Source organism: Scyliorhinus torazame, chromosome 29, assembly GCF_047496885.1.
Source record: "Scyliorhinus torazame isolate Kashiwa2021f chromosome 29, sScyTor2.1, whole genome shotgun sequence".
NCBI classification, from domain to species: domain Eukaryota; kingdom Metazoa; phylum Chordata; class Chondrichthyes; order Carcharhiniformes; family Scyliorhinidae; genus Scyliorhinus; species Scyliorhinus torazame.
In genome coordinates, this window is record NC_092735.1 from 20,213,421 (window position 1) to 20,237,390 (window position 23,970).

The 23,970-nt window shown below is 54.0% G+C and overlaps 1 protein-coding gene across 3 annotated transcripts in view; it reads left to right on the top strand.

Moving 5' to 3' along the window:
* LOC140403919 (guanine nucleotide-binding protein subunit alpha-12-like) overlaps nucleotides 1–21,761 on the top strand; it is a 56,276-nt gene extending 34,515 nt beyond the window's left edge. For 2 of the 3 annotated variants that reach the window (XM_072492163.1, XM_072492165.1), the window contains 2 exons: nucleotides 6,080–6,130; nucleotides 17,615–21,761. In XM_072492163.1, the coding sequence (XP_072348264.1) occupies nucleotides 6,080–6,130; nucleotides 17,615–18,184 (621 nt within the window). In that variant the 3' untranslated portion in view covers nucleotides 18,185–21,761. The remainder of the gene's footprint in view (nucleotides 1–6,079; nucleotides 6,131–17,614) is intronic. The other variant, XM_072492164.1, reaches the window with a different exon arrangement.
* The last annotated feature ends 2,209 nt before the right edge of the window (nucleotides 21,762–23,970 follow it).

Genomic DNA, 23,970 nt, shown 5'->3' on the forward strand with positions numbered 1-23,970 from the left:
GGAAGTCTGTATAAACAAGTGGAGCCATTTCCCCGCCAACCACTTTGCCGCCTCTTCAAAACATTCAGTCAGGTTCACGGCAGTTTCCCATTTTCTTGGCTCCATTCCGTGCTTGTGGGTCACAGAGAGGTTGAAATACTGGAAGGCCTCTGGAGGCACAGAGGAAAGTCCTGATTGCAATCTGAGCGAAGAAGAAGTAAAACAATTGGCTCGTCCAGTTGGACATTTAACTGTGTTTACTTTTCATAGATTATCATAGAATTTACAGTGCCGAAGGAGGCCATTCGGCCCATCAAATCTGCACCAGCTCTTGGAAAGAGCACCCTACCCAAGGTCAACACCTCCACCCTATCCCCATAACCCAGTAACCCCACCCAACATTAAGGGCAATTTTGGACACTAAGGGCAATTTATCATGGCCAAGCCACCTAACCTGCACATCTTTGGACTGTGGGAGGAAACCGGAGCACCCGGAGGAAACCCACGCACACACAGGGAGGATGTGCAGACTCCGCACAGACAGTGACCCAAGCCGGGAATCGAACCTGGGATCCTGGAGCTGTGAAGCAATTGTGCTAACCACTCTGCTACCGAGCTGCCCACTATAGGGATGGGAATCCAGGGCGAAATTCTCCGGTATCGGCGCGATGTCCGCCGACCGGCGCCAAAAACGACGCAAATCAGTCCGGCATCGCGCCGCCCCAAAGGTGCGGAATCCTCTGCCCCTTGACCGGCCGAGCCCTCACATTGAGGGGCTAGGCCCGCGCCGGACTGATTTCCGCTCCGCCAGCTGGCGGAAAAGGCCTTTGGCGCCCCGCCAGCTGGCGCGGAAATGACATTGCTGGGCGGCGCATGCGCGGGAGCGTTAGCGACCGCTCACGGCATCCCCGCGCATGCGCAATGGAGGGAGTCTCTTCTGCCTCCACATGGTGGAGACCGTGGCGAAGGCGGAAGGAATAGAGTGCCCCCACGGCACAGGCCCGCCCGCGGATCGGTGGGCCCCGATCGCGGGCCAGGCCACCGTGGGGGCACCCTCCGGGGCCAGATCGCCCCCGCGCCCCCCCCAGGACCCCGGAGCCCACCCGCGCCGCCTTGTCCCGCCGGTAAGAGAGGTAGTTTAATCCACGCCGGCGGGACAGGCATTCTAGCAGCGTGGGGGGGGGGGGGGGCGCGATTCCCACCCCCGCCGAATCTCCGGTGCCGGAGAATTCGGCAACCGGCGGGGGCGGGATTCACGCCAGCCCCCGGCGATTCTCCGACCCGGCGGGGGGTCGGAGAATCTCGCCCCCAGTTAGTGACACCCATATTCCGTGAAGGAATGAAAAAAAAACTGAAAGCAACCGGCAAGGGAAGTGGGAATAGAGACATAAAATTCCGACAGTGCAGGAGGACGTTCGGCCTATCGAATCTGTGCTGACCCTCTGAAAGACCCCTCTACTCAGGCCAACTCCCCCGCCCTATCCCTGTAATCTCACCTAAACTTCACATCTTTGGACACTAAGGGGCAATTTAGCATCGCCAATCCACGGAACCTGCACGTCTTCGGACTGTGAGAGCACCCGGAAGAAACCCATGCAGATACAGGAGAATGTAAAAACTCCACACAGTCGCCCAAACCTCTTCCACGCACAGTTCTGTCAGCCCGGCCCAGAATGGCTTTGCTTGTCCCGTAGCAAGAAACTATGGGACTATATTCCACCCTCCGTTGACTGTTTAGGAGTGCTACCAAGGGCAACGGGGCCTCGGTACGGTCACAGGGGGTCCCAGTCTTCACTTCAAGCAGAACGTTCTGAGGTAATTTCTTTTTTGGGGGGGGGTGGGGACTGAAAAATCATTTTAGTTTCTGGCAGAAATATATTCCGTTTACAGAATTCTTTAGGTAAAACGCTAACTTGGCAAAGGAGACTCCAATCAGCCGTCGATTTTATCTCGCCAATGGGGAAGCAATTAGACCGGCCTTTTCCTGTTCCTGTTCTCCTCTCATTAGCAATAAAAGCTCACTTCCCAGCACCAGGGAATGGCTGGTTGGTTGCAGGCCCCACGCACCTCGTAGGGACACTTGCCGCAAGCCACTCTGCCCATCGAGTCTGTGCCAGCTGAAAACAAGAAAACAATGTGACCTCTGAGGGGGGGTTTGGGGGGGGGGGGGGGGTAGTGGCCATCACACCGTGGAATTACTGTCTAAGATGCAGCTAGAGAACGATGTTGAAAATCGAAAGTTGGCTTTCAAAAGGCCAACGGGCCAAATGGCCGCCTCCTGTGTTTTACCGTTTGATGGTTTTACATTCCGCTGCTGTGGGATGTGTTGTGTTCTGCTTCTGCATGTAGCCTAAGCTGCTTCCCTGACGTACACTCTGACAAAGGAAGGTTCAGACTTGGAGATAGATTTAACACGTTTATTGAACAGTTAACAATTCTCTGAATTGAGTTTGACTCTCCTGCTGATCTTGCTATAGTAACTCGGTCTAACTAACCAGTCTGCTCTAATCCATGCGGTGGGTGCGATGCTTCCCTGATCTGCCCCTGTCTCTCTGAGTGTCGCCTATGGAAAGAGGAAGAGCATGCGTGCCCTGCCCTTTTATATGGGTAGCCCCCTTGTGGTAGTGTCACCTCTGGGTGTGTCTTGACTGCCCATTGGTCGTGTCCTATCTTACTGACCTATTGGTTGAATGTCTCTGGTGCTCCCTCTAGTGTTTACTTAGTTGTAGTGCACCTACATTAACGCCTTGTGTATTTACAGTGATGCAAATCACCACAGGATGTGGGATAAACATTGGTCAGGAGGGATAAAGGCTTCTTGTGTTGAAGTAGCTCAGAATATGACAGCCCCTCAGACTCTGTACGAATGGATATCTGGAGACGTTTCCTTGTTCATTTATGTTTTGGCTGGTGCAGTGCTTCTCTCGCCAGCCGAGGCATCGGGCCCAGTGGCAACCCAAGCCTGGGGGCGATCTGGTGACCCCCTGCTGGAAACTCCGTGCTGTGACAGTCTGGTGAGGGCCGGGCTGCCGTGTCCATCGTGGGGACGTTTTTCCTGCCGCAGTAAAGTTAAAAGGTGTCAGCGCACCTCGGGCGAGGTCGAGAAGGCGGGGCCTTCATGAATAACCTCAGCCGGTACGGGGAATCGAACCCGCGCGGCTGGTCTCGCTCCGCATCACGAACTAGCCATTCGGCAGCGCTGTCGCTGGAGGGAAGGAAAGGGGGGGGGGGGGTGTTAGGAGGGAGGGGGAGGGAGGATTCGAGTCACATTGTGACAGGACTTGAGCACAATAAATCGAGGCGGACAGATCAGGGCAGGGCAGAGGGAGTTGCTGCACCGGTCGGACGTTCCACCTTTCAGGTGAGGTGTCGAACCGAGGCCCTGCCTGCCTGCCCGTCCCCAGGGAGCAGGAAGGCTCCCCCAGTGTCCTCCCCAATATTTATGCCTAAATCCCCTCAGAAAAGCAGACTATCTGATCATCGCATGTCTGTGGGATTTGCACTGATCACATGCCGTGTTTCCTGAATTATCACAGTGAATGCGCTTCAGAAAGTATTTCATAGGGACATCTGCTGGTCATAAAAAGTGCTACAAGTCCTTAATTTCCCTTCATCTCTCTTAACAAGGGCTCCAACATAAAAGTTCAGTGCTCCGAAAATCTGAGGGAGTTTATAGGTTGGTATCGACAATGGGTTTGCATCAAGATTCAAAGTCTCTGCCGTGTCTGAGCACCGTATCGTGCATGGGTCTCCTTTGGTCCTGTTTTAGACTGGACTGAGGTGTGGTGGCTGGAATTGCTGTTCTCCCTCCTTTTGGTTGCCCAGCGATACCGAGTGGTTTCCGCCTCTCTGTGACCACAATTCCCCCCCGCTGATGGGTCCATGTGTCTGTCTTGTGAGGAATTGGGGGCGGGATTCTCTGACCCTGAGGCTAAGTGTTAACACGGTCGGAAACGCGTCGCGTTTCTCGACGGCGTCAACATTCTCCCAGGAGCAGCGATTCTGACCCCTACAGGGGGCCAGCGCGGCACTGGAGCGACCCACGCCGCTCCAGCTGGGCGCCACGGGACTGCGCTTGCGCAGTGGGACCGGCGCCAATGCGCGCATGCGCGGTGGCTCCCTTCTCCGCGCCGGCCCCGACGCAACATGGCGTAGGGCTACAGGGGCCGGCGCGGAGCAAAAGAGGCCCCCGGCCCGAGAGGCCGGCCCGCCGGTCAGTAGGCCCCAATCGCGGGCCAGGCCACAGCTGAGGCGCCCCGGGGTCGGACCCCCCCCCCCCCCCCCCGCCCCCCAACCAGGCCGCACCCGGATGCATGCACGTCGAGGTCCGGCTGGGTAAGACCACACGGGGATGGCGCCGGCGGGAGTCGGATTTTGTGCATGGCCGCTTGGCCCAACCCTGACGGAGAATCGCCGGGGGAGGGGCTGCGTAGGGCGGCCCCCGACCGGGGCCAATGGCGCCGATTCTCCACTCTCCGGAGAATCGGCGGACTAGCGTCGGGGCGGCGGCGGGTGATTCACGCCCGGCCCGACGATTCTCTGGCCCGGCCTGGGCTGAGAGAATCCCGCCCTGGATGTTGGAAACCAACCATACGGAGACTGGAAGTGGCGAAGATCACGTGGAAAGTAAGATTTGCATTTATCCATAGAAGCCCTACAGTGCAGAAGGAGGCCATTGGGCCCATTGAGTCTGCACTGACACCTTGAAGGAACACCAAAGTTAAGCCCACTCACCCACCCTATACCCGTAACCCCACCTAGCCTGCACATCTTTGGCACTATATGGCGCCTTTCACAAGGTTTGGGTGGCCTGCGATGCGGGTGTCGCTGGCTAGACCAGCATTTCTATTGCCCATCCCTAATTATTCCTTGAGGAGATGATGGTGAGCTGCCTTCTTGAACCGCTGCAGTCCATGTGGTGTACATATTGGTATAACCCCAGTGCTGTGAGGGAGGGAGTTCGCACTGACCTTCGGTGTGAATGCATGAGTAAATAATTGATTTTATTTAAACCCACAAAGGCCTGCTGCTGATATTTAATGTGACCGCAGGCATGTCTTCCTCTCCAATACCCCATGGACTATGGACATTAAGGGAAAGGGTGCACGCATTTTTGTTCTCTCTCAACCCTGTCTGTATCATTAGTTTGAATTTGTAATGTGTCTGGGGTGGACAAGTAGATTGGACTGCTCAACAAGATTTCACAATCCCAGAATATTGTCAAAGTAGCACTATCCGTATTATTGAACATTGGAAGGTTGGTTGTGCTAATATGTACCATAGAGGTGAACTCACACTGCGTGGTACTTATTCATGAAGTGGAGGCAGGTTATTGGCAAATCCAAGGTCCTTAAAGCATCTGTTCCACTGACTCAAGCAGTTTTGGCAGAACCGCACGTAGCGTATTGAAAATTGCATCATGCATTTTGTTAACTTGAGGCTGCCATACACACACATACCAGCAGAGGGAGTCATCAAGAAGCAGATATTAAAGGCTCCGTGTTTAACAGTTCATGTGGTCCAAATTCTAAATGTCTCTGGCTGACTATAGAACTGTTTGTGTCCCGAGAACGTCGCAACCCAAGCACAGGCTGGTTGGCTCGCTGCTCAGATAGGGAGGCTCCTGGAGCATTGACGGAGCTGCACGGAGGGGCTCTGGAAATGCCATACTGAGAGCGGGTGTGTGTCCGTGTGTGTGTGACTCCTGCCCATGTGCGTCCATGTCCGATAGTGCGCTTCTTCCGTGTCCGATAGTGTGCTTTTGCGTAACCATAAATCAACAAATTGAGGGATAAGTTAAGAGGCAGCCAATGGAAGGGACAATGCATCAAAGTAAACAGAATCATATAGGAAACTTAAAACATGAAAAAAAAGTGATTTAGGGGGTGGATAAAACACCCCAGCCCCTGCGGTGCTCACTGGGCACGATTGGCCTCGATTGCACAGGAGGACACCGCGTGCTTCCATTCCAGGGACACCCGGCAGTGAACATAGTTGCGGAAGAGGGGCAGACAGTTGGGATGGACGAGTGTCCGATAGTGTGTGTGTGTGTGTGTATCTGCATTGCTGAAACCTCTCCTGTTTCTCTGTTGTCTTATAGGCTGAATCAGTGGGCTATTTCCTGGATAACCTGGACCGGATTGGCCAGCTGGTGAGTGGTCGGTGCTTGTTGCTCCTTTGGAGCTTCTGGTGAATGGAAAGTCACTGAAACATCAAGAAGTATTCTCACGGGGCCGCACGGTGGCGCAGTGGGTTAACATTACTGCCTCACGGTGCCGAGGTCCCAGGTTCGATCCTGGCTCTGGGTCACTGTCCGTGTGGAGTTTGCACATTCTCCCCGTGTCTGCGTGGGTTTCGCCCCCACAACCCAAAGATGTGCAGGGGAGGTGGATTGGCCACGCTAAATTGCCCCTTAATTGGAAAAAATGAATTGGGTACTCTAAATTTATATATTTTTTTAAAATCACAATCCTGACTGAACAGCAGCTTAATGCAGCAATGTTTTAACATGTTGACGGGGCTTCCATTTGGGAATCAGGATTGGGTGGGGGTGTTGTTGGGCCTCTTCCATCATTTGCTGTTGTGGTTTATTTGTCCGATTGTCTCATTCCCTCCTAAGGGTCAGTCGTGGCTCAGTGCGTCTCGAAGATTGCAGCTTCGAGTCCCACTGCGCAGACAAATTTGTGGGAGGGCAGGATGGACTTTAAGATTCCGTCTTCAACCAGCGCCAGGATAAATATTGATTCTGGGGCTGCCGAGCCACTGATTCCCACTCCCGTGCTGAGAAATGGAGTCTTTCACAACGGGTGATTCAAAGCACAAACAGCATTGCACAGTTAACAGACTGAGAGACGTGACAGCTGACTGTGAAGTGGCTAAAATTATCTCGGGCAGTTTAGTCAGGACTGGGCGGAGCGAGGGATGTGGGTTAACGTTGTCCAGCTCGGGTGGCGTCACCGCTCCGGGGCTCGGTGTTGACACTGCTGTCTGTCGGAGTGCTGTGAACAGCCGGCCGGCGCTCTGGCAGGGTCTCGTTCCCAGGGGCGCCCGGGCAGCGGAGAGGGTTGCCAACTGTGTTTGCACGCAGTCTTGGGAGTCCTTGTCACCTGACTGCCTCCCACCAACTACTCCGCCTCCGCTCTCCTTCTCGGTCGCCCCGACATGCCCGCTCTCACCCTCATCCCAATGCCAACTGGAAAGTGGGCAGACCCTTCGTAATCCAATCGGCTTGATTCTCGACTCTCCGTCCAACAGCCTGCTGAAAACCAGTAAACGTGTGTTGAATAGAAATAGATGTTCACTTTGATGCCCCTTTGATTTTGTTTTATTTTAAAATTTTGCTCTTGGGTTATCCTAAAGGTGAATCCTTAATTCCCCGCATCCTCCCGAACAATCCTGGAGGGTTGGAAAGCCTAGCGGAGGAAAATGGTGTGAGCTCGGGCCTAGCCTGCAATGAAGCCTCTGGGAGTAGTGAGGCTGGTTGAGGCCTTGGCGTTGAAGTTGTTTTGCGCTGTGGAGGGGAGCGAAGGCAAAAAACAAAGTCCAGATTGTTTAGAAAGACAATGCCTGGCCCAGAGTTCAGGGTTCTGTTTTTATTTACGATGCCTATTTTTAAACCAGAATGATCTGCACCGTATTTTACGAGACGTTTGCCTTTGTGCGTATTGAATGTTGGTGTGGCCCACTCCTGCCCCCACACCCTTGGCTCTGCTCAATAACGAATTAGTTTCAATGGGGTTCACTTTAAGACCGCCTCCATTTTGAGCGGTTTCCACCTTGGGGCTTCATTTCATAGTCCACAGAATCTTTACAGTGCCGAAGGAGGCCATTCGGCCCACCGAGTCAGCACCGGCCCTGCAAAGGGCACTCTAACTTGAGCCCACTCCCCCACCCGTAACCCTGTGCATTGATCACGGCCAATCCGCCTAACCCGCACATCTTTGGATCGCGGGAGGCAACCGGAGCGCCCGGAGGAAACCCACGCAGACACGGGGAGAACGTGCAGACTCCGCACAGACAGTGACCCAAGCCGGGAATCGAACCCGGGTCCCTGGTGCTGTGAGGCAGTAATGCTAACCACTGTGTCAGCGTGCTGCCCTTCACCGAGCCCCCACCCCCCGCCGTTACCAATAGGCTCTTTCCCCTTGTGGGATAGACTAGGACCAGAGGGCATAATCTCAGAGTAAGGGGCTATCCATTTCAAACAGAGATTAGGAGGAATTTCTTCGCAGAGGGTAATGAATCTGTGGGATTCTTTACCACAGTGAGTTGTAGATGCTGGGTCATTAAATATGTTCAAGGCTGAGACAGACAGATTTTTGTTCAAAGGATTCGAGGGTGTAACGGGGCTAAGGCGGGAAAGTGGAGTTGAAGATTATCACATCAGATCAGTCATTATCTCATTGAATGGCGGAGCAGACTCGATGGGCCGATTGGCCGACTTCTGCTCCCATATCTCTCTCTCTCTCATTCCTTCTCTCTCTCCCTCTCCCTTTCTTTCTCTCTCTCTCTTTCTTTCTCTCTCTCTTTCTTTTTCTCTCTCACTTTTTCTCTCTCTCTTTCTCTCTCTCTTTCTCTCTCTCTTTTTCTTTCTCTCTCTCTTTCTTTTTCTCTCTTTTTCTCTCTCTCTTTCTCTCTTTCTTTCTCTCTCTCTCTTTCTTTCTCCCTCTCTTTCTCTCTCGCTGTGCAAACCTCTCCTCATAATTTCAGTCCTTCAGGCCTGGTATCATGGGCGATCAACCCTACATTCCGGTCGACCCCCAATAACCTAGGATTCCCTCATTAGTCAAGAACCTATCCACCTCTGCCTTAAAAATATACAGTAAGAAGTTTTACAACACCAGGTTAAAGTCCAACAGGTTTGTTTCGATGTCACTAGCTTTCGGAGCGCTGCTCCTTCCTCAGGTGAATGAAGAGGTATGTTCCAGAAACATATATATAGACAAATTCAAAGATGTCAGACAATGCTTGGAATGCGATCATTAGCAGGTGATTAAATCTTTACAGATCCAGAGATGGGGTAACCCCAGGTTAAAGAGGTGTGAATTGTCTCAAGCCAGGACAGTTGGTAGGATTTTGCAGGCCAGATGGTGGGGGATGAATGTAATGCGACATGAATCCCAGGTCCCGGTTGAGGCCGCACTCATGTGTGCGGAACTTGGCTATAAGCTTCTGCTCGGCGATTCTGCGTTGTCGCGCAGACAGGAGCAGCGCTCCGAAAGCTAGTGACATCGAAACAAATCTGTTGGACTTTAACCTGGTGTTGTAAAACTTTTTACTGTGCTCACCCCAGTCCAACGCCGGCATCTTCACATCTTAAAAATATACATTGACCCTGCCTCCACCGCTCACAGAGTTCCAAAGTCCGAAAGAATAGAAAGGCACATTATTATCTAAATGAAAAGCAGATTCAAGATGTGTCTGGGCAGAGGGATCTGGGTATCTTAGTTCATGAATCACAGAAAGTCGGTATGCAGGTACAGCATGTAATTAAAACAACAAATGGAATGTTAGAGTTTATTGCAAAAGGACTGGAGTATAAAAGCAGAGAAGTGTTGTTGTAATTGTATAGGGTGTTGGAGAGACCACATCTGGAGTATTGTGTCCAGTTTTGGTCTCCTTATTTGAGGAAGGATGTGGTGGCATTGAAGGCAGTTAGAGGAGATTCACCAGATTGAACCGGGGATGAAAGGGTTGACGTGTAAGGAGAGATTAAACAGTTTGGGATTATACTCGCTGGAGTTTAGAAGGATGAGTGGGGATCTGATCGAGGTATATAAAACATTAATGATAAAGTAAACGTAGACCAAATGTTCCCCCTTGTGGGGCAGCCTAGAACGAGAGGTCACAGATATGGGTCGAGAGGCGGTAGATTTAGAACTGAGATGAGGAGGAACTACTTCTCGCAGAGGGTGGTGAATTTGTGGAACTCGCTGCTCCATAATTCAGTGGAATCTGAGTCATTAAATGGTTTCAAGAAGGATATGGATATATTTCTGATTTAAAAACGGGTTAAAGGGATATGGGAAACAGGTAGGGAGGTGTATTTGAGACCAGGAAGAGATGAGCCATGATCTGATTGAAAGGCTCGAGGAACTGAAATGCCCACTTTTGTTCCTAATTCCTAAGTTCCTATGTTCCCTGAGAGAAAACATTTAGTTTCATTGCCGTATTACAAATTTTAACATCATAAAGACAAATAGCTTTCATTTACCAGTTAAACAATGCTTAACGATACAATGAAACAATCTGAACCACTATCTTTATCTCCACTCAAGCAACACTCCTCTCAGGTCAAAATCCACTTTCAAATACAGTTAGCAGACCCAGGCATACTTGCTGTAAAGAGATGTCTTGGGCAAACCACTTTGAGAAAGCAATGTTCTTGAGGCACCAGCTGAAGATTCTTGCCTGCCTCAACTTACTGTTTAAGCTGCCAGCCTGAGATAGTGCTTCTGTCCTGTACTTCAACTCACTGTCTGGAGAGAAGATGCTAATCTGTTCATAGACAGATCCAAACTAAACTGTTTCCCCAGAAACTCAACACTTGACTGCCTCAGCCCCCAGCTCCTCCCATTATCTACATTATCTTACTTGGATGAACACAGTCTCTCTAATTATCAACTCCCCAGTGAACCCTCTTAATATAAAAAGTCCACTAGCCCAAACTTTTAAGATGCTTTAATTACGCCTCTGCCTTTAAAATGTCGACTGCCTTTCAAACCAGGATTTCTAAACACGTGACTGCAGCACTCACTCACACTAACCCAGGCTTTTAACCCTTACTGCACTAAATACATATAATGCAATATATCAAATTCCTCCATTTACCACAAATCGTTACTTGCAAGTTAACCCCAGCCATCTCTGAACTGCTTGTAACGCATTTATATTGTTTCTTAAATAAGGAGGCCAAAACTGTAGACTAGTTCGAGATGCGGGTGGCGCGGTGGCACAGTGGTTAACTGTGGGGCCTCGCTGCTCCATAATTCAGTGGAATCTGAGTCATTAAACTGCCTCACAGCGCCTGAAACCCGGGTTCGGTTCCAACCTTGGGTGACTGTCCGTGTGGAGTTTGCATGTTCTCCCCGTGTCTGCATGGGTTTCCTCCCACAGTCCAAAGATTAGGTGGGTTGGCCACGCTAAATTACCTCTCGGTGGGGTTACGGGGATAGGGTGGGGGATTGGGCCTGGTTAGCGCGCTCTTTCGGAGGGTTCGTGCAGAGTCGACGGGCCGAATGGCCTCTTTCCACACTGTAGGGATTCCACAATTCTATGTGGTGTCACCATGAATCACCAATGGGTGTTACAACCTGCTGAATCAGCAATCATTCCCTTCATGGCCAATAGAACCTTCCGAACGTGAGGTGCCTGGAACTTTTCTGGATACCACCTCACCACAGATTAACGTAACTGTGCACATCGGTTTGCACTACTGCCTTATAACGCCGGGGACCTGGGTTCAATTCCGGCCTCGGGTGACTGTCTCCGTGGATTTTGGAGGGGCTGGGTGGGGGTGGTGGTGGGGGGGGGGGGGAAGGGTGGTCCTAGGTAGGGTGCTCTTCTGGAGGGTCGGTGCAGACCCGAGGGGCCGAATGGCCTTCCTTCTGCGCTGTAGGGATTCTGTGGATTGCTTGCCGCCCCATTGAACATCCAGCCGCTTGAGTTAATGGCCAACTTTACTTCTGCATTATGTTTTGTTCCTGTCCAGTGGCTTTTAGTGCTGAGGCCTTCAGGGTGGGGGTTGCAGTTGTGTTTTGGCAAACTGACTTGCAGGCTCTTTGCATTCGCAGCTGCTCGATGGCTGGTTTGACTGTGTGCCAATCCCAGTCATTGAATAGAGCTGTGCTGCTGCACCGTGCCACCTTCACCAGGTGGCGGCGGTAGGGAGCTGTGTAACTCCTGTCCTGCTGTAATGCACTGAATTAACTACAAACAAGGCTTCTAAATGTGGATAACCCCGTCTGCCCAGTTAATATTTATTGCATTTGATTCATGTGGGTTTCAGGCAGTTTTGTTAACTACACGGTGGTTAGCACTGCCCCCTCACAGCTCCAGGGTCCCAGGTTCGATTCCCGGCTGGGTCGCTGTCTGCGCGGAGTCTGCACGTTCTCCCTGTGTCTGCGTGGGTTTCCTCCGGGTGCTCCGGTTTCCTCCCACAGTCCAAAGATGTGCAGGTTAGGGTGGATTGGCCGTGTTAAATTGCTCCGTAGTGACCAAAGGGGTTGGATGGGGTTGCTGGGTTACAGGTATGGGGCGGAGATGTGGGCTTAAGTGGGGTGCTCTTTCCAAGGGCCGGTGCAGGCTCAATGGGTCGAATGGCCTCCTTCTGCACTGTAAATTCTGTGTGTCTTGCATTCTTTCTCTCTTGCGCTCTCTCTCGCCCTTTCTCTCGCTCTCTCTCGCCCTTTCTCTCTCGCCCTCTCTCTCTCGCCCTCTCTCTCTCGCCCTCTCTCTCTCGCCCTCTCTCTCACCCTCTCACTCTCGCCCTCTCTCTCTCGCCCTCTCTCTCTCGCCCTCTCTCTCTCGCCCTCTCTCTCTCTCGCCCTCTCTCTCTCTCGCCCTCTCTCTCTCTCGCCCTCTCTCTCTCTCGCCCTCTCTCTCGCGCCCTCTCTCTCGCGCCCTCTCTCTCGCGCTCTCTCGTGCTCTCTCTCTCGCGCTCTCGCCCTCTCTCTCTCGCCCTCTCTCTCTCGCCCTCTCTCTCTCGCCCTCTCTCTCGCCCTCTCTCTCTCGCCCTCTCTCTCGCACCCTCTCTCTCGCGCTCTCTCGTGCTCTCTCTCTCGCGCTCTCTCTGCGCTCTCTCTCTCGCGCTCTCTCGCGCTCTCTCGTGCTCTCTCTCTCGCGCTCTCTCTCTCGCGCCCTCTCTCTCACGCTCTCTCTCGCGCGCTCTCTCGTGCTCTCTCTCTCGCACTCTCTCTCGTGCTCTCTCTCTCGTGCTCTCTCTCTCGTGCTCTCTCTCTCGCGCTCTCGCGCTCTCTCTCTCGTGCTCTCTCTCTCGTGCTCTCTCTCTCGTGCTCTCTCTCTCTCGCCCTCTCTCTCGCCCACTCTCTTTCGCGCGCTCTCTCTATTGCGCTCTCTCTCTTTCGCGCTCTCTTTCGCGCTCTCTTTCGCGCTCTCTCTCGCGCTCTCTCTCTCGCGCTCTCTCTCGCGCTCTCTCTCGCGCTCTCTCTCGCGCTCTCTCTCGCGCTCTCTCTCATGCTCTCTCTCTCGCGCTCTCTCTCATGCTCTCTCGCCCTCTCTCGCCATCTCTCTCTCACCCCTCTCTCTCTTGCCCTCTTGCCCTCTTTCTTTCACCCTCTCTCACGCGCTCTCTCTCTTTCATGTGCTCTCTCTATTGCGCTCACTCTCTCTCGCACTCTCTCTCACTCTCTCGCGTGCTCTCTCTCGTGTTCTCTCTCTCGTGTTCTCTCTCTCGCGCTCTCTCTCGCGCTCTCTCTCGCGCTCTCTCTCGCGCTCTCTCTCGCGCTCTCTCTCTCGCGCTCTCTCTCATGCTCTCTCGCCATCTCTCTGTCACCCTCTCTCTCTCTTGCCCTCTCGCCCTCTTTCTCTCACCCTCTCTCACGCTCTCTCTCTCTTTCGCGCGCTCTCTCTATTGCGCTCTCTCTCTCTCGCGCTCTCTCTCTCTCATGCTCTCTCTCTCTTTCACGCTCTCTCGCTCTCGCGCTGTCTCTGTCTCTCTCTCATGCTGTGTCTCGATCTCTGTATCTTGCACGGGTGTCGAGCCTCTGAGGAAGAATGTTAATGACCAACTAAAGTACAGCTGACTCTTCACTGATCTCATGCCTCTCTGTCTCCATTGCGGTCTTTTTGTCTCTCTCTCTCTCTTTGTTCCTGTTACTATGACTACCACTCCTCTGAACTTTCCTGTCCAGTTTTTCCTGGATTCGGCAGACCAGTGATATTTCCCCCTTGCGGTTGTTCTGGGGGTCGTAATGTGGACTGATCACTACCCCTTACTCCACTGACTCTGTTCCAGTTCAAAACTATAATCTCTGTCACACCTCAGGAGTTTCCTGTACCCAAGTTCAGATTCACAGAAGCAAAATAACACTGAGGAAAACCATTGTACCTCTTCTCCAAGTATTTTTAATTCATTCATTTGATGTGGGTGTCGCTGTCCAGGCCCAGCATTTATTTCCCATCACTAATTGCCCTTGAGAAGGTGGTGGTGAGCCGCCTTCTCGAACCGCTGCAGTCCTTGTGTAGGTACGCCCACTGTGCTGTTAGGGAGGGCGTTCCAGGATTTTGAGCCAGCGACAGTGAAGGAACGGCCGTATCCTTTCCAAGTCAGAGTGGCGAGTGACTTGGAGGGGAACCTCCAGGTGTTGGGGTTCCCTGGTATCTGCAGGTCTTGTCCTTCTAGATGGTAGTGGTCATGGTTTGGAAGGTGCTGCCTAAGGAACGCCCGCTGAGTTGCTGCAGTGCATCTTGTAGATGGTACACACGGCTGCCACTGGTGGAGGGAGCGACTGTATTCACGTGAGGTGCCAATCTTATTGCCCTAAATTTTCCTCATGGCCCTTGAAGTATTTCCTCCTCATGTATTGATCCAATTCTCTTTTAGGTTACCTTTGAACTGCTTCCCTCACACGTTACTCAATGCATTAACTATCAGAAGGAGTAGATAGAGCTCTTGGGGCTAAAGGGATCAAAGGATGTGGGGGGGGGGGGGGGGGGGGGGGGGAAAGCAGGAACAGGTTACTGAGTTGAATGACCAGCCATGACCTTATTGAAAAGCGGAGCAGGCTCGAAGGGCCGAATGGCCTCCTACTGCCCCTATTTTTCTATGTTTAATTCACTGTGTATGGGGGGAGAAAAAACAATCTGCTCATCTCTCTTTCCCTTTTGCCAGTTTTCTTCCATCTGTGCTACTCCGCTTACCAAACCTTCTGACATTCGGACCGGTCCCTCTCGATTTTCAAAGCTGATGGTGTCTTCCCATTAGAACTCCGTTCACTCTTGAGTCTGTTACACTGGAGTGACTGTGCACAGTTTTGGGGCGAGATTCTCTGACACCCGCCGGGTCGGAGAATCGCCGGGGGCTGGCGTGAATCCCGCCCCCGCCGGTTGCCGAATTCGCCGGCACTGGAGATTCGGCGGGGGCGGGAATCGCGCCGGGCCGGTTGGCGGCCCCCCCCCCCCCCCGCCCCCGCCGCGATTCTCCGGCCCGGATGGGCCGAAGTCCCGCAGCTAGAATGCCTGTCCCGCCGGCGTGGATTAAACTACCTCTCTTACCGGCGGGACAAGGCGGCGCGGGCGGGCTCCGGGGTCCTGGGGGGGGGCGCGGGGCGATCTGGCCCCGGGGGGTGCCCCCACGGTGGCCTGGCCCGCGATCGGAGCCCACCCATCCGCGGGCAGGCCTGTGCTGTGGGGGCACTCTTTTCCTCCCGCCTTCGCCACGGTCTCCACCATGGCGGAGGCGGAAGAGACTCCCTCCACAGCGCATGCACGGGGATGCCGTGAGCAGCCGCTAACGCTCCCGCGCATGCGCCGCCCGGCAATGTCATTTCCGCGCCAGCTGGCGGGGCACCAAAGGCCTTTGCCGCCAGCTGGCGGTGCGGAAATCAGTCCGGCGCGGGCCTAGCCCCTCAAGGTTAGGGCTCGGCCCCCCAAGATGCGGAGGATTCCGCACCTTTGGGGCGGCGCGATGCCGGACTGATTTGCGCCGTTTTTAGCGCCGGTCGGCGGACATCACGCCGATACCGGAGAATTTCGCCCCTGATCTCTGCATTATGGCGTTACGATCCCGGACCAGGGCCCAACGGTTGCGAAGATACCGGACTGAATCCCCAATATTTTATTTAATTTGTAAGACTGTGAGTAAAGGATATTTCGCTCCAGGGGTGATTCCACGCGCAAATAGGGCGTAGGAATATTAAAACAAACTTTATTACTAACGTTAGCATCACGCAGAACATAGCTTACAATTACCTATTAAACAATGCTTAACCATACAATGAAACAATAACTCCTGACTGATATATTTTTTTCTCCACTCAAGCAAAACCCATCTCGGGGCAAAGTCCATTTTTATATACAGTTCGCAGATCAAGGCATACTTGCTTCATGGAGATCCTTTGAAATGGCTGATTGGGGAGAGGGAAAGCCGGTCAGGAATCAGCCTGCAGATTCTTGCCTGTCTCAGTTAAAACTACTCTTTAACCTGCCAGCCTTGATAGAATTGCTCCTGTCCTGTCCACTGCCAAATCTTTAACTGGCTTTCAAAGCTGTAAGCTTAACACCTGACTGCTTCAGCTCCTGGCATTAACTACATCGTCTTACTAAAACTAAACACGATGGGCGCGATTTAACAGCCACGCTGCGCTCGGTGAGGATCTGTGCGGGCCGGCTAGATTGCAAGAGGGGCCCAAATCGGGGTCGTCACCGGGTGCCGAGCGGTTTGCGATCTAAACGGCCTGGTCCGGTTGATGGGATCTGGATCCCACCTAGCCGCAGTGTGAAGCTAATTGAGGCACATTAAGGGCAATCTACATCGCATTAGCGAGATGGAAGCCCAATCTAACGGCCTCCCGTGTTCTAACCGGGCTCCCCAGGAAGAGGTCACGTAGGCGCTGATTAGTACTGGTCCACATAAAAATGGACCAGGCTGCATTGCACCCGGGGGTCTCCCAGGCCCATTGGAGGTCCAGGGCAAGGGTGCACCCTGGTTCTCCCCCTGGCAGTCGGACACCTTGGCACTGCCAATCTGGCACCTTGGCACTGCCACCTTGGGGAGCCAGGGCCTGAGGGGGGGGGGCTGCATGCCCATGAAAGGAATGATTAGGCAGGGTGCGAAGGGTGTGTGGGGTGAAGGGCAGGTATGAAGGGGCATCTGGAGGTTGGGGGGGGTGAAGGGTGAGGGTCCTGGAAGAGGGGAGGGGCCCAAAGGGGGGCATGAAAAGGGGGCCCTCAGCGGGTTCATTGCAGAGTGTCCTCTCCTGGAAGGGGGTGGAGGGGTAATGCCCATGTGTTTGGGGGGTGATATTGTTCTTGGGTGGGACATGTGGGGGACTCTCAAACTCACTGAGAAATCAGCTCCCCAGTGGTGAAAATAATTTGAAGTGTGGGCTAGCCCAGAGATAAACTTCCCAGGGCCCCAAAAAATGTTCCAAGTGTGGTTAGATAGCAGTGGGGAACCTGCCGACAGAGCCAGGGAGAAACTCCCAATGTTGTTGGATCGTTAGACTAACGGCACAAAAGAAATAGAATTGCAGAGGTGCGTGAGTCCGGTGCAAGATTAACAGAGGTTTATTGACGACGTCTTCGCTGTACAAGGTTTGGCACTGGGCATCCGATGACGTCACGCATGTCACGTGACTCTTCTTAAACAGACATTACACACCGCTGCAATAACCCACATTTATAACATGAGCCACTTTTTCACTCGGAGAGATTACAATGTGCAGCTTACTACCACAAGACGTAGCTGAGGTGAATACTATGAATTTATTTACGGAGAAGCTGGATACGTACGTGAGGGAGAAGGGTATGCAGGTAGCTGAGGAGTGATGGGAAGAGGCTTGTTTGGAACGGGAACACCAGGAGAGATCCGTTGGGCTGAATGGCCTTGTTCTGTGTTGTTTGCAAGATGTGAATCTCCCTCAGGTTGATCACGTGTGTCTGTTTTTCCTTCCAGAATTATCTTCCGACCAAGCAAGATGTCCTCCTGGCCCGGAGGGCAACCAAGGGTATCGTAGAGTATGACTTTATCATCAAGGGCATCCCGTTCAGGATGATGGATGTGGGCGGGCAGCGCTCCCAGAGGCAAAAGTGGTTCCTGTGCTTTGAGGGCATCACCTCCATCCTCTTCATGGTGTCATCCAGCGAGTTCGACCAGGTCCTGATGGAGGACCGGCGGACAAACCGCCTGGTGGAGTCGATGAACATCTTCGAGACCATCGTGAACAACAAGCTCTTCGCCAGGGTCTCCATCATCCTCTTCCTCAACAAGACGGACCTGCTGGAGGCCAAGGTGAAGACGGTCAGTATCGGCAAGCACTTCCCCGACTTCGAGGGCCGGCCGCACCACCTGGGGGACGTCCAGAAGTACCTCCTGAGGTGCTTCAACGGCAAGAGGAGGGACCGCAGCCGTCCCCTCTTCCACCATTTCACCACCGCCATCGACACGGAAAATATCCGCTTTGTCTTCCATGCGGTCAAGGACACGGTATTGCAGGAGAACCTGAATGACATCATGCTGCAGTGAGGCAAGAGACGCTCTGCGGGCCTTTGAGTGCCCGGGTCACAGCGAGGTCACCCCAAGGTCAACAGGATGTGTGACCTTATGCCCGCGTTTGCAGAGGCAAAACGACAATGCGAGGTAACGAAAGGGATAAACAAGACGCATATTTAATATTTAAGGCATTTGAAGATGTATCGAAAGTTCAGAATGACTTCACTGTCCCTCGTGGCCTCGACGGTTCTTTTCTATTCCGTTTTACGATTCCCGACCCACCTTCCTGTCACCCCCCCCTCCCCCCGCCAACAAGGGCCCCGTTTTCCCGAAACCGTTCCAGGGTTTCAGCCGCACGCCAAGAGGTGGTCGTCTTCCTACTTGTTTCGTTCTGAAACGCGGAGCCGGACTGTTGAACCGAGGGGAGCATCGCCCGACCTCTACACACGTCCACGTCTTCTAGTGGAGCGGACGCACGTCAGGAAACCGCTGAGAGATGGTCTTTCCAGTTTCCTTCCCCGGTCTCCGGAGTTTGGACGGGCAGGGTGGGGCGTGGGGCCTCGGGGCCGCTTTTGGCTTCTGTAGAGGGCTGGTGCAATCGGGAGAGCCCTTTCCCTTTAGCATTTGTGGTCAGTTGTTGATTGCTAATGTTGCCACCATGGGAATAGGCTGGTGGGAGTGTGCCCTGCGCCTCGCACTGCTTCTAATATTCACCGTCCTCGGAAAAAGAAGATTCACTTTTCAGATAAAAAGTAGATTGAGTACATTTCTGACGCTAATTATTGAAGGGACGAGTCCTGATGGTGAGATCTGCTGTTTGAATCGCTCTCTTTCGTTTATCCTTCCCAGTGTGCGAGGACAGCATTGTGTCATAGTTATGTGACTGGACTAGTGACGAATGTGATATAAAATAGTTACTTTAGAGATATTAGTTACTGTAATGTAGAGATAGGCCAGTCTCATTCTGGTGAGTTCACAGACAAAGGATTTCAGACCGCATGGCAAAGCAAGGAGGAGGTGTGTCCACCAAAGGAGGAGAAAAGGATGCTGGGTAATAAGGGGGCCAGAGGAAGGGATGAGAAGTGAGCCAATCAGAATGTATGACCAGGTCAGGAGGGGTATAGGATGACCTATGGGAATCGTGTATGTGAAACTTGATACCATTTGAATTGATTTGCAGAAATCCCTTTGTCTCTTTGTTCATTCGCTTTCCGGGGTGTAGGAGACTGGATGTGTCCTATGCTTCTGTGAAATGAATCAGGCTTGCAAGCCAAATAAAATAACTAATGCTGTACCTGCAAATCCATCTCGACTTTTATTGAGGCCAGACTGACGGGTAAAGAAATTTGTATTTTGTCACTAGCAATCCAGAGACCCGGGTTACCTCTCTGCTGGTGTGGATTTGGATCCCACCTCCGCAGCTGGTGAAATTTAATTTTAGTCCCAAAAGATCAGAAATTACAAAAAAGCTGATCTCTCGGACGGTGACCACGAGCTATCGAGAAATGTCGCTGAAAACTCGTCTGGTTCGCTCATGCCGTTTCGGGAAGGAAATCTGCCATCTTTACTCTGTCTGGCCTTCGTGTGACCCAGCCCCCCCCCCGCGACACACAGCAATGCTTACCTGCCCCCTGAAGTGGCCTCTGGGCTCGAGGGCAATTAGGGGTCGCCAGTGACACCCACGTCACAACAAAGAATAGAACAAAAATATGTTTCTCCCCTTTGGGACCCGGCTCTCCTGGTGAGGCCTCCTGCTCTAGCGCCCCCCCCCCCCCTTCACTTCAGCTGGGAGCATGGCAGGTCTGGCCAATAGTCAGGCGGTGGTTCAGGGTGTGGCATTCTCCCGCCTCTGGGCCAGGAGGGCTCTGGGTGCAAGTCCGGCTCGAGGACGAGGTTTCAGCACCCGGAGCTGCTGGTTCCTGGGTGGATCGCTGAACTGAAGTCTCTTCTGACCATTCGGTTGAACGTTTATGGTTCCCGCGACACTGCTTCAAAGAAGCACGGGGGGTGAGGGTGGGGGCGGAATATCAACCCTCCATCAACATCACAGAAAAAAAACAGATTCTCTGGTCATTATCACATTGCTGTGTACAGATCAGTTGCCACATTTCTTACGAGACAGGAGTTGGCCACGCGCCAAATAAAAGAAAGTGCTTCATTGGTTGTAAAGTGAGATGCCCAGTATGCCACAGAATTGTTACGGCGCCAAAGGAGGCCATTTGGTCCATCGAGACGCCACTGGCTCTCCAAACGGAAGGAAAATCCCAGTTCAGACCAGTAATCTCAACTCCCCCTTTTTACCGGTGTTTTTCTGCACCTCCTGGGATAGCGCCTTTCCCCGGCCTTTTCCCTGTACCCTTGCACATTGCTTCTATTCAAATAACCAACCGATGTCCTCTTGAATGCCTCGATTGAACCTACCTCCACCACACCTACAGGCAGCGCTAAAAAGGGCCTTAGTTTTGTTTCATGAGAATCTAACCCTGTCACTTTGCTAACTGGCGGGGAATGGACTGGGTGTCTCCACTGAATTTTGGGGAGGTGGCTGCATAGTGGGTAATGTCACTGGACGAGTAACCCAGAGACCCAGGGTGACGCTCTGGGGTCCCGGGTTCGAAGCTCACCACGGCAGATGCCGAAATTTGAATTCAATTAAAATATGGAACTAAAAGTCTAACAATGACCCTGAAACCATTGCCGATTGTTGTAATAACCCATCTGGTTCACTAATGTCCTTCAGGGAAGGAAATCTGCCGTCCTTACCCGGCCTGGCCTACATGTGACTCCAGACCCACACAGTAACTTCATTGCAGTGTTAATGTAAGCCTACTTGTGACGCTAATAAAGATTATTATTAGATGCGTTTAACTCTAATCTGTCCCCCACTGAAATGGCCCGGCACGCCACTCAGTTCAAGGGCAATTAGGGATGGGCAACGAATGTTGGCCCAGCCGGCGACGCCAATATCCCAAGAACAAATGTTTTTTCAAAATTGCTCCCTCAGTTGCTGTTTGGGGTTTCTCCGTTTTGCAAGGGCAGTACATGCGAGCCCTCACTGGCCAGCAACTCACACCCGGGGCAGAAACAAGTGCCCTTAACTCGGCAATGAAACAGTTGTGCAACCCTTGATGCTCCGCAATCTTTAGTCGGCACCAACAGATTGGTGGCTCTCGTCGGGTGGACTTCAAGATTGGGAATCTCTTCCATTAAGATATTAGACCTATCGAATCTCGCCCTGGAAGCTGCCCTCCCCCCACCCTGGTCTTGTCCTGGGCGGTTGCCCCATCAAGGGTTAACCAGCTAACGGTGGAAAATTCAAGAGTTAACGCCAATGAAGGGTGTTGTGAGCCCAGTGCCGATCGCTCTGTGACATCGCAGCTCTCTCGAGGGTCCATCCACCATTAAATGGTCAATGTGCAGTTAACCCAATCCATGGGAAGTAGGATCATGTTAGGGCTTATGAGATGGCCCCCATTCCCCCCCCCCCCCCCGCCCCCCCCATGACCCTTCCAAATCCCATTGCACTGGTACAGCAGTCAGCTATGTCGGGACACCGAACATGGAGAATAACAAATAACTAGGAATGGGTTCCAGGCGGGAGTCGGAGCGAGGGGTGGGTGTGAGGGGGGTCGGAGTGAGGGGAGTTGGAGTGAGGGGAGTTGGAGTGAGGGGGGTCGGAGTGAGGGGGGTCGGAGTGAGGGGGGTCGGAGTGAGGGGGGTCGGAGTGAGGGGGGTCGGAGTGAGGGGGGTCGGAGTGAGGGGGGTCAGAGTGAGGGGGGTCGGAGTGAGGGGGGTCGGAGTGAGGGGGGTCGGAGTGAGGGGGGTCGGAGTGAGGGGGGTCGGAGTGAGGGGGGTCGGAGTGAGGGGGGTCGGAGTGAGGGGGGTCGGAGTGAGGGGGGTCGGAGTGAGGGGGGTCGGAGTGAGGGGGGTCGGAGTGAGGGGGGTCGGAGTGAGGGGGGTCGGAGTGAGGGGGTTCGGAGTGAGGGGGTTCGGAGTGAGGGGGGTCGGAGTGAGGGGGGTCGGAGTGAGGGGGGTCGGAGTGAGGGGGGTCGGAGTGAGGGGGTTCGGAGTGAGGGGGTTCGGAGTGAGGGGGTTCGGAGTGAGGGGGTTCGGAGTGAGGGGGTTCGGAGTGAGGGGGTTCGGAGTGAGGGGGTTCGGAGTGAGGGGGTTCGGAGTGAGGGGGTTCGGAGTGAGGGGGTTCGGAGTGAGGGGGTTCGGAGTGAGGGGGTTGGGAGTGAGGGGGTTGGGAGTGAGGGGGTTGGGAGTGAGGGGGTTGGGAGTGAGGGGGTTTGGAGTGAGGGGGTTTGGAGTGAGGGGGTTTGGAGTGAGGGGGTTCGGAGTGAGGGTGTGGGTGTGTTTGTGAGGGTGTGAGGGGCTGTGTGTGTGAGGGTGTGTGAGAGGGGCTGTGTGTGAGGGTGTGTGTGAGGGGCTGTGTGTGTGAGGGTGTGTGAGGGGCTGTGTGTGTGTGAGGGTGTGTGAGGGGCTGTGTGTGAGAGGGTGTGTGAGAGGCTGTGTGAGGGTGTGTGTGTGAGGGGCTGGGTGTGTGAGGGGCTGGGTGTGTGAGGAGGGGTGTGTGTGAGGGTGTGTGTGAGGGTGTGTGTGTGAGGATGTGTATGAGGGTGTGTGTGTGAGGGTGTGTGTGTGAGGGTGTGTGTGTGTGAGGGAATGGGAGCGAGGGGCTGGGAGAGAGGGGGTTGGGAGAGAGGGGGTTGGGTGTGAGGGGGTGGGTGTGAGGGGCTGGGAGCGAGGGTGTGTGTGTGTGAGGGGGTGGGTGTGAGGGGCTGGGAGAGAGGGTGTGGGAGAGAGGGAATGGGAGTGAGGATGTGTGTGAGGGGGTGGGAGTGAGGGGGTTGGGAGCGAGGGGGTTGGGAGCGAGGGTGTGTGTGTGAGGGGGTGTGTGAGGGGCTGTGTGTGTGAGGGTGTGTGAGGAGGGGTGTGTGTGAGGGTGTGTGTGAGGGTGTGTGTGTGAGGATGTGTATGAGGGTGTGTGTGTGAGGGGGTGTGTGTGTGAGGGGGTGTGTGTGTGAGGGGCTGGGAGCGAGGGAATGGGAGCGAGGGGCTGGGAGAGAGGGGGGTGGGTGTGAGGGGGTGGGTGTGAGGGGCTGGGAGAGAGGGTGTGGGAGTGAGGGAATGGGAGTGAGGGTGTGTGTGAGGGGGTTGGGAGTGAGGGTGTGTGTGAGGGGGTGGGAGCGAGGGGGTTGGGAGCGAGGGGGTTGGGAGCGAGGGGGTTGGGAGCGAGGGGGTTGGGAGCGAGGGGGTTGGGAGCGAGGGGGTTGGGAGCGAGGGTGTGTGTGTGAAGGGGTGGGAGAGAGGGGGGTGGGTGTGAGGGGGTTGGGAGTGAGGTGGTTGGGAGCGAGGGTGTGTGTGTGAGGGGGTGGGAGAGAGGGGGGTGGGTGTGAGGGGGTTGGGAGTGAGGGGGTTGGGAGCGAGGGTGTGTGTGTGAGGGGGTTGGGAGCGAGGGTGTGTGTGTGAAGGGGTGGGAGAGAGGGGGGTGGGTGTGAGGGGGTTGGGAGTGAGGGGGTTGGGAGCGAGGGTGTGTGTGTGAGGGGGTGGGAGAGAGGGGGGTGGGTGTGAGGGGGTTGGGAGTGAGGGGGTTGGGAGCGAGGGTGTGTGTGTGAGGGGGTTGGGAGCGAGGGTGTGTGTGTGAGGGGGTTGGGAGCGAGGGTGTGTGTGTGAGGGTGTGTGTGTGAGGGGGTGGGTGTGAGGGGGTGGGTGTGAGGGGGTGGGTGTGAGGGGGTGTGTGTGAGGGGGTGTGTGTGAGGGGGTGGGTGTGAGGGGGTTGGGAGCGAGGGTGTGTGTGTGAGGGTGTGTGTGTGAGG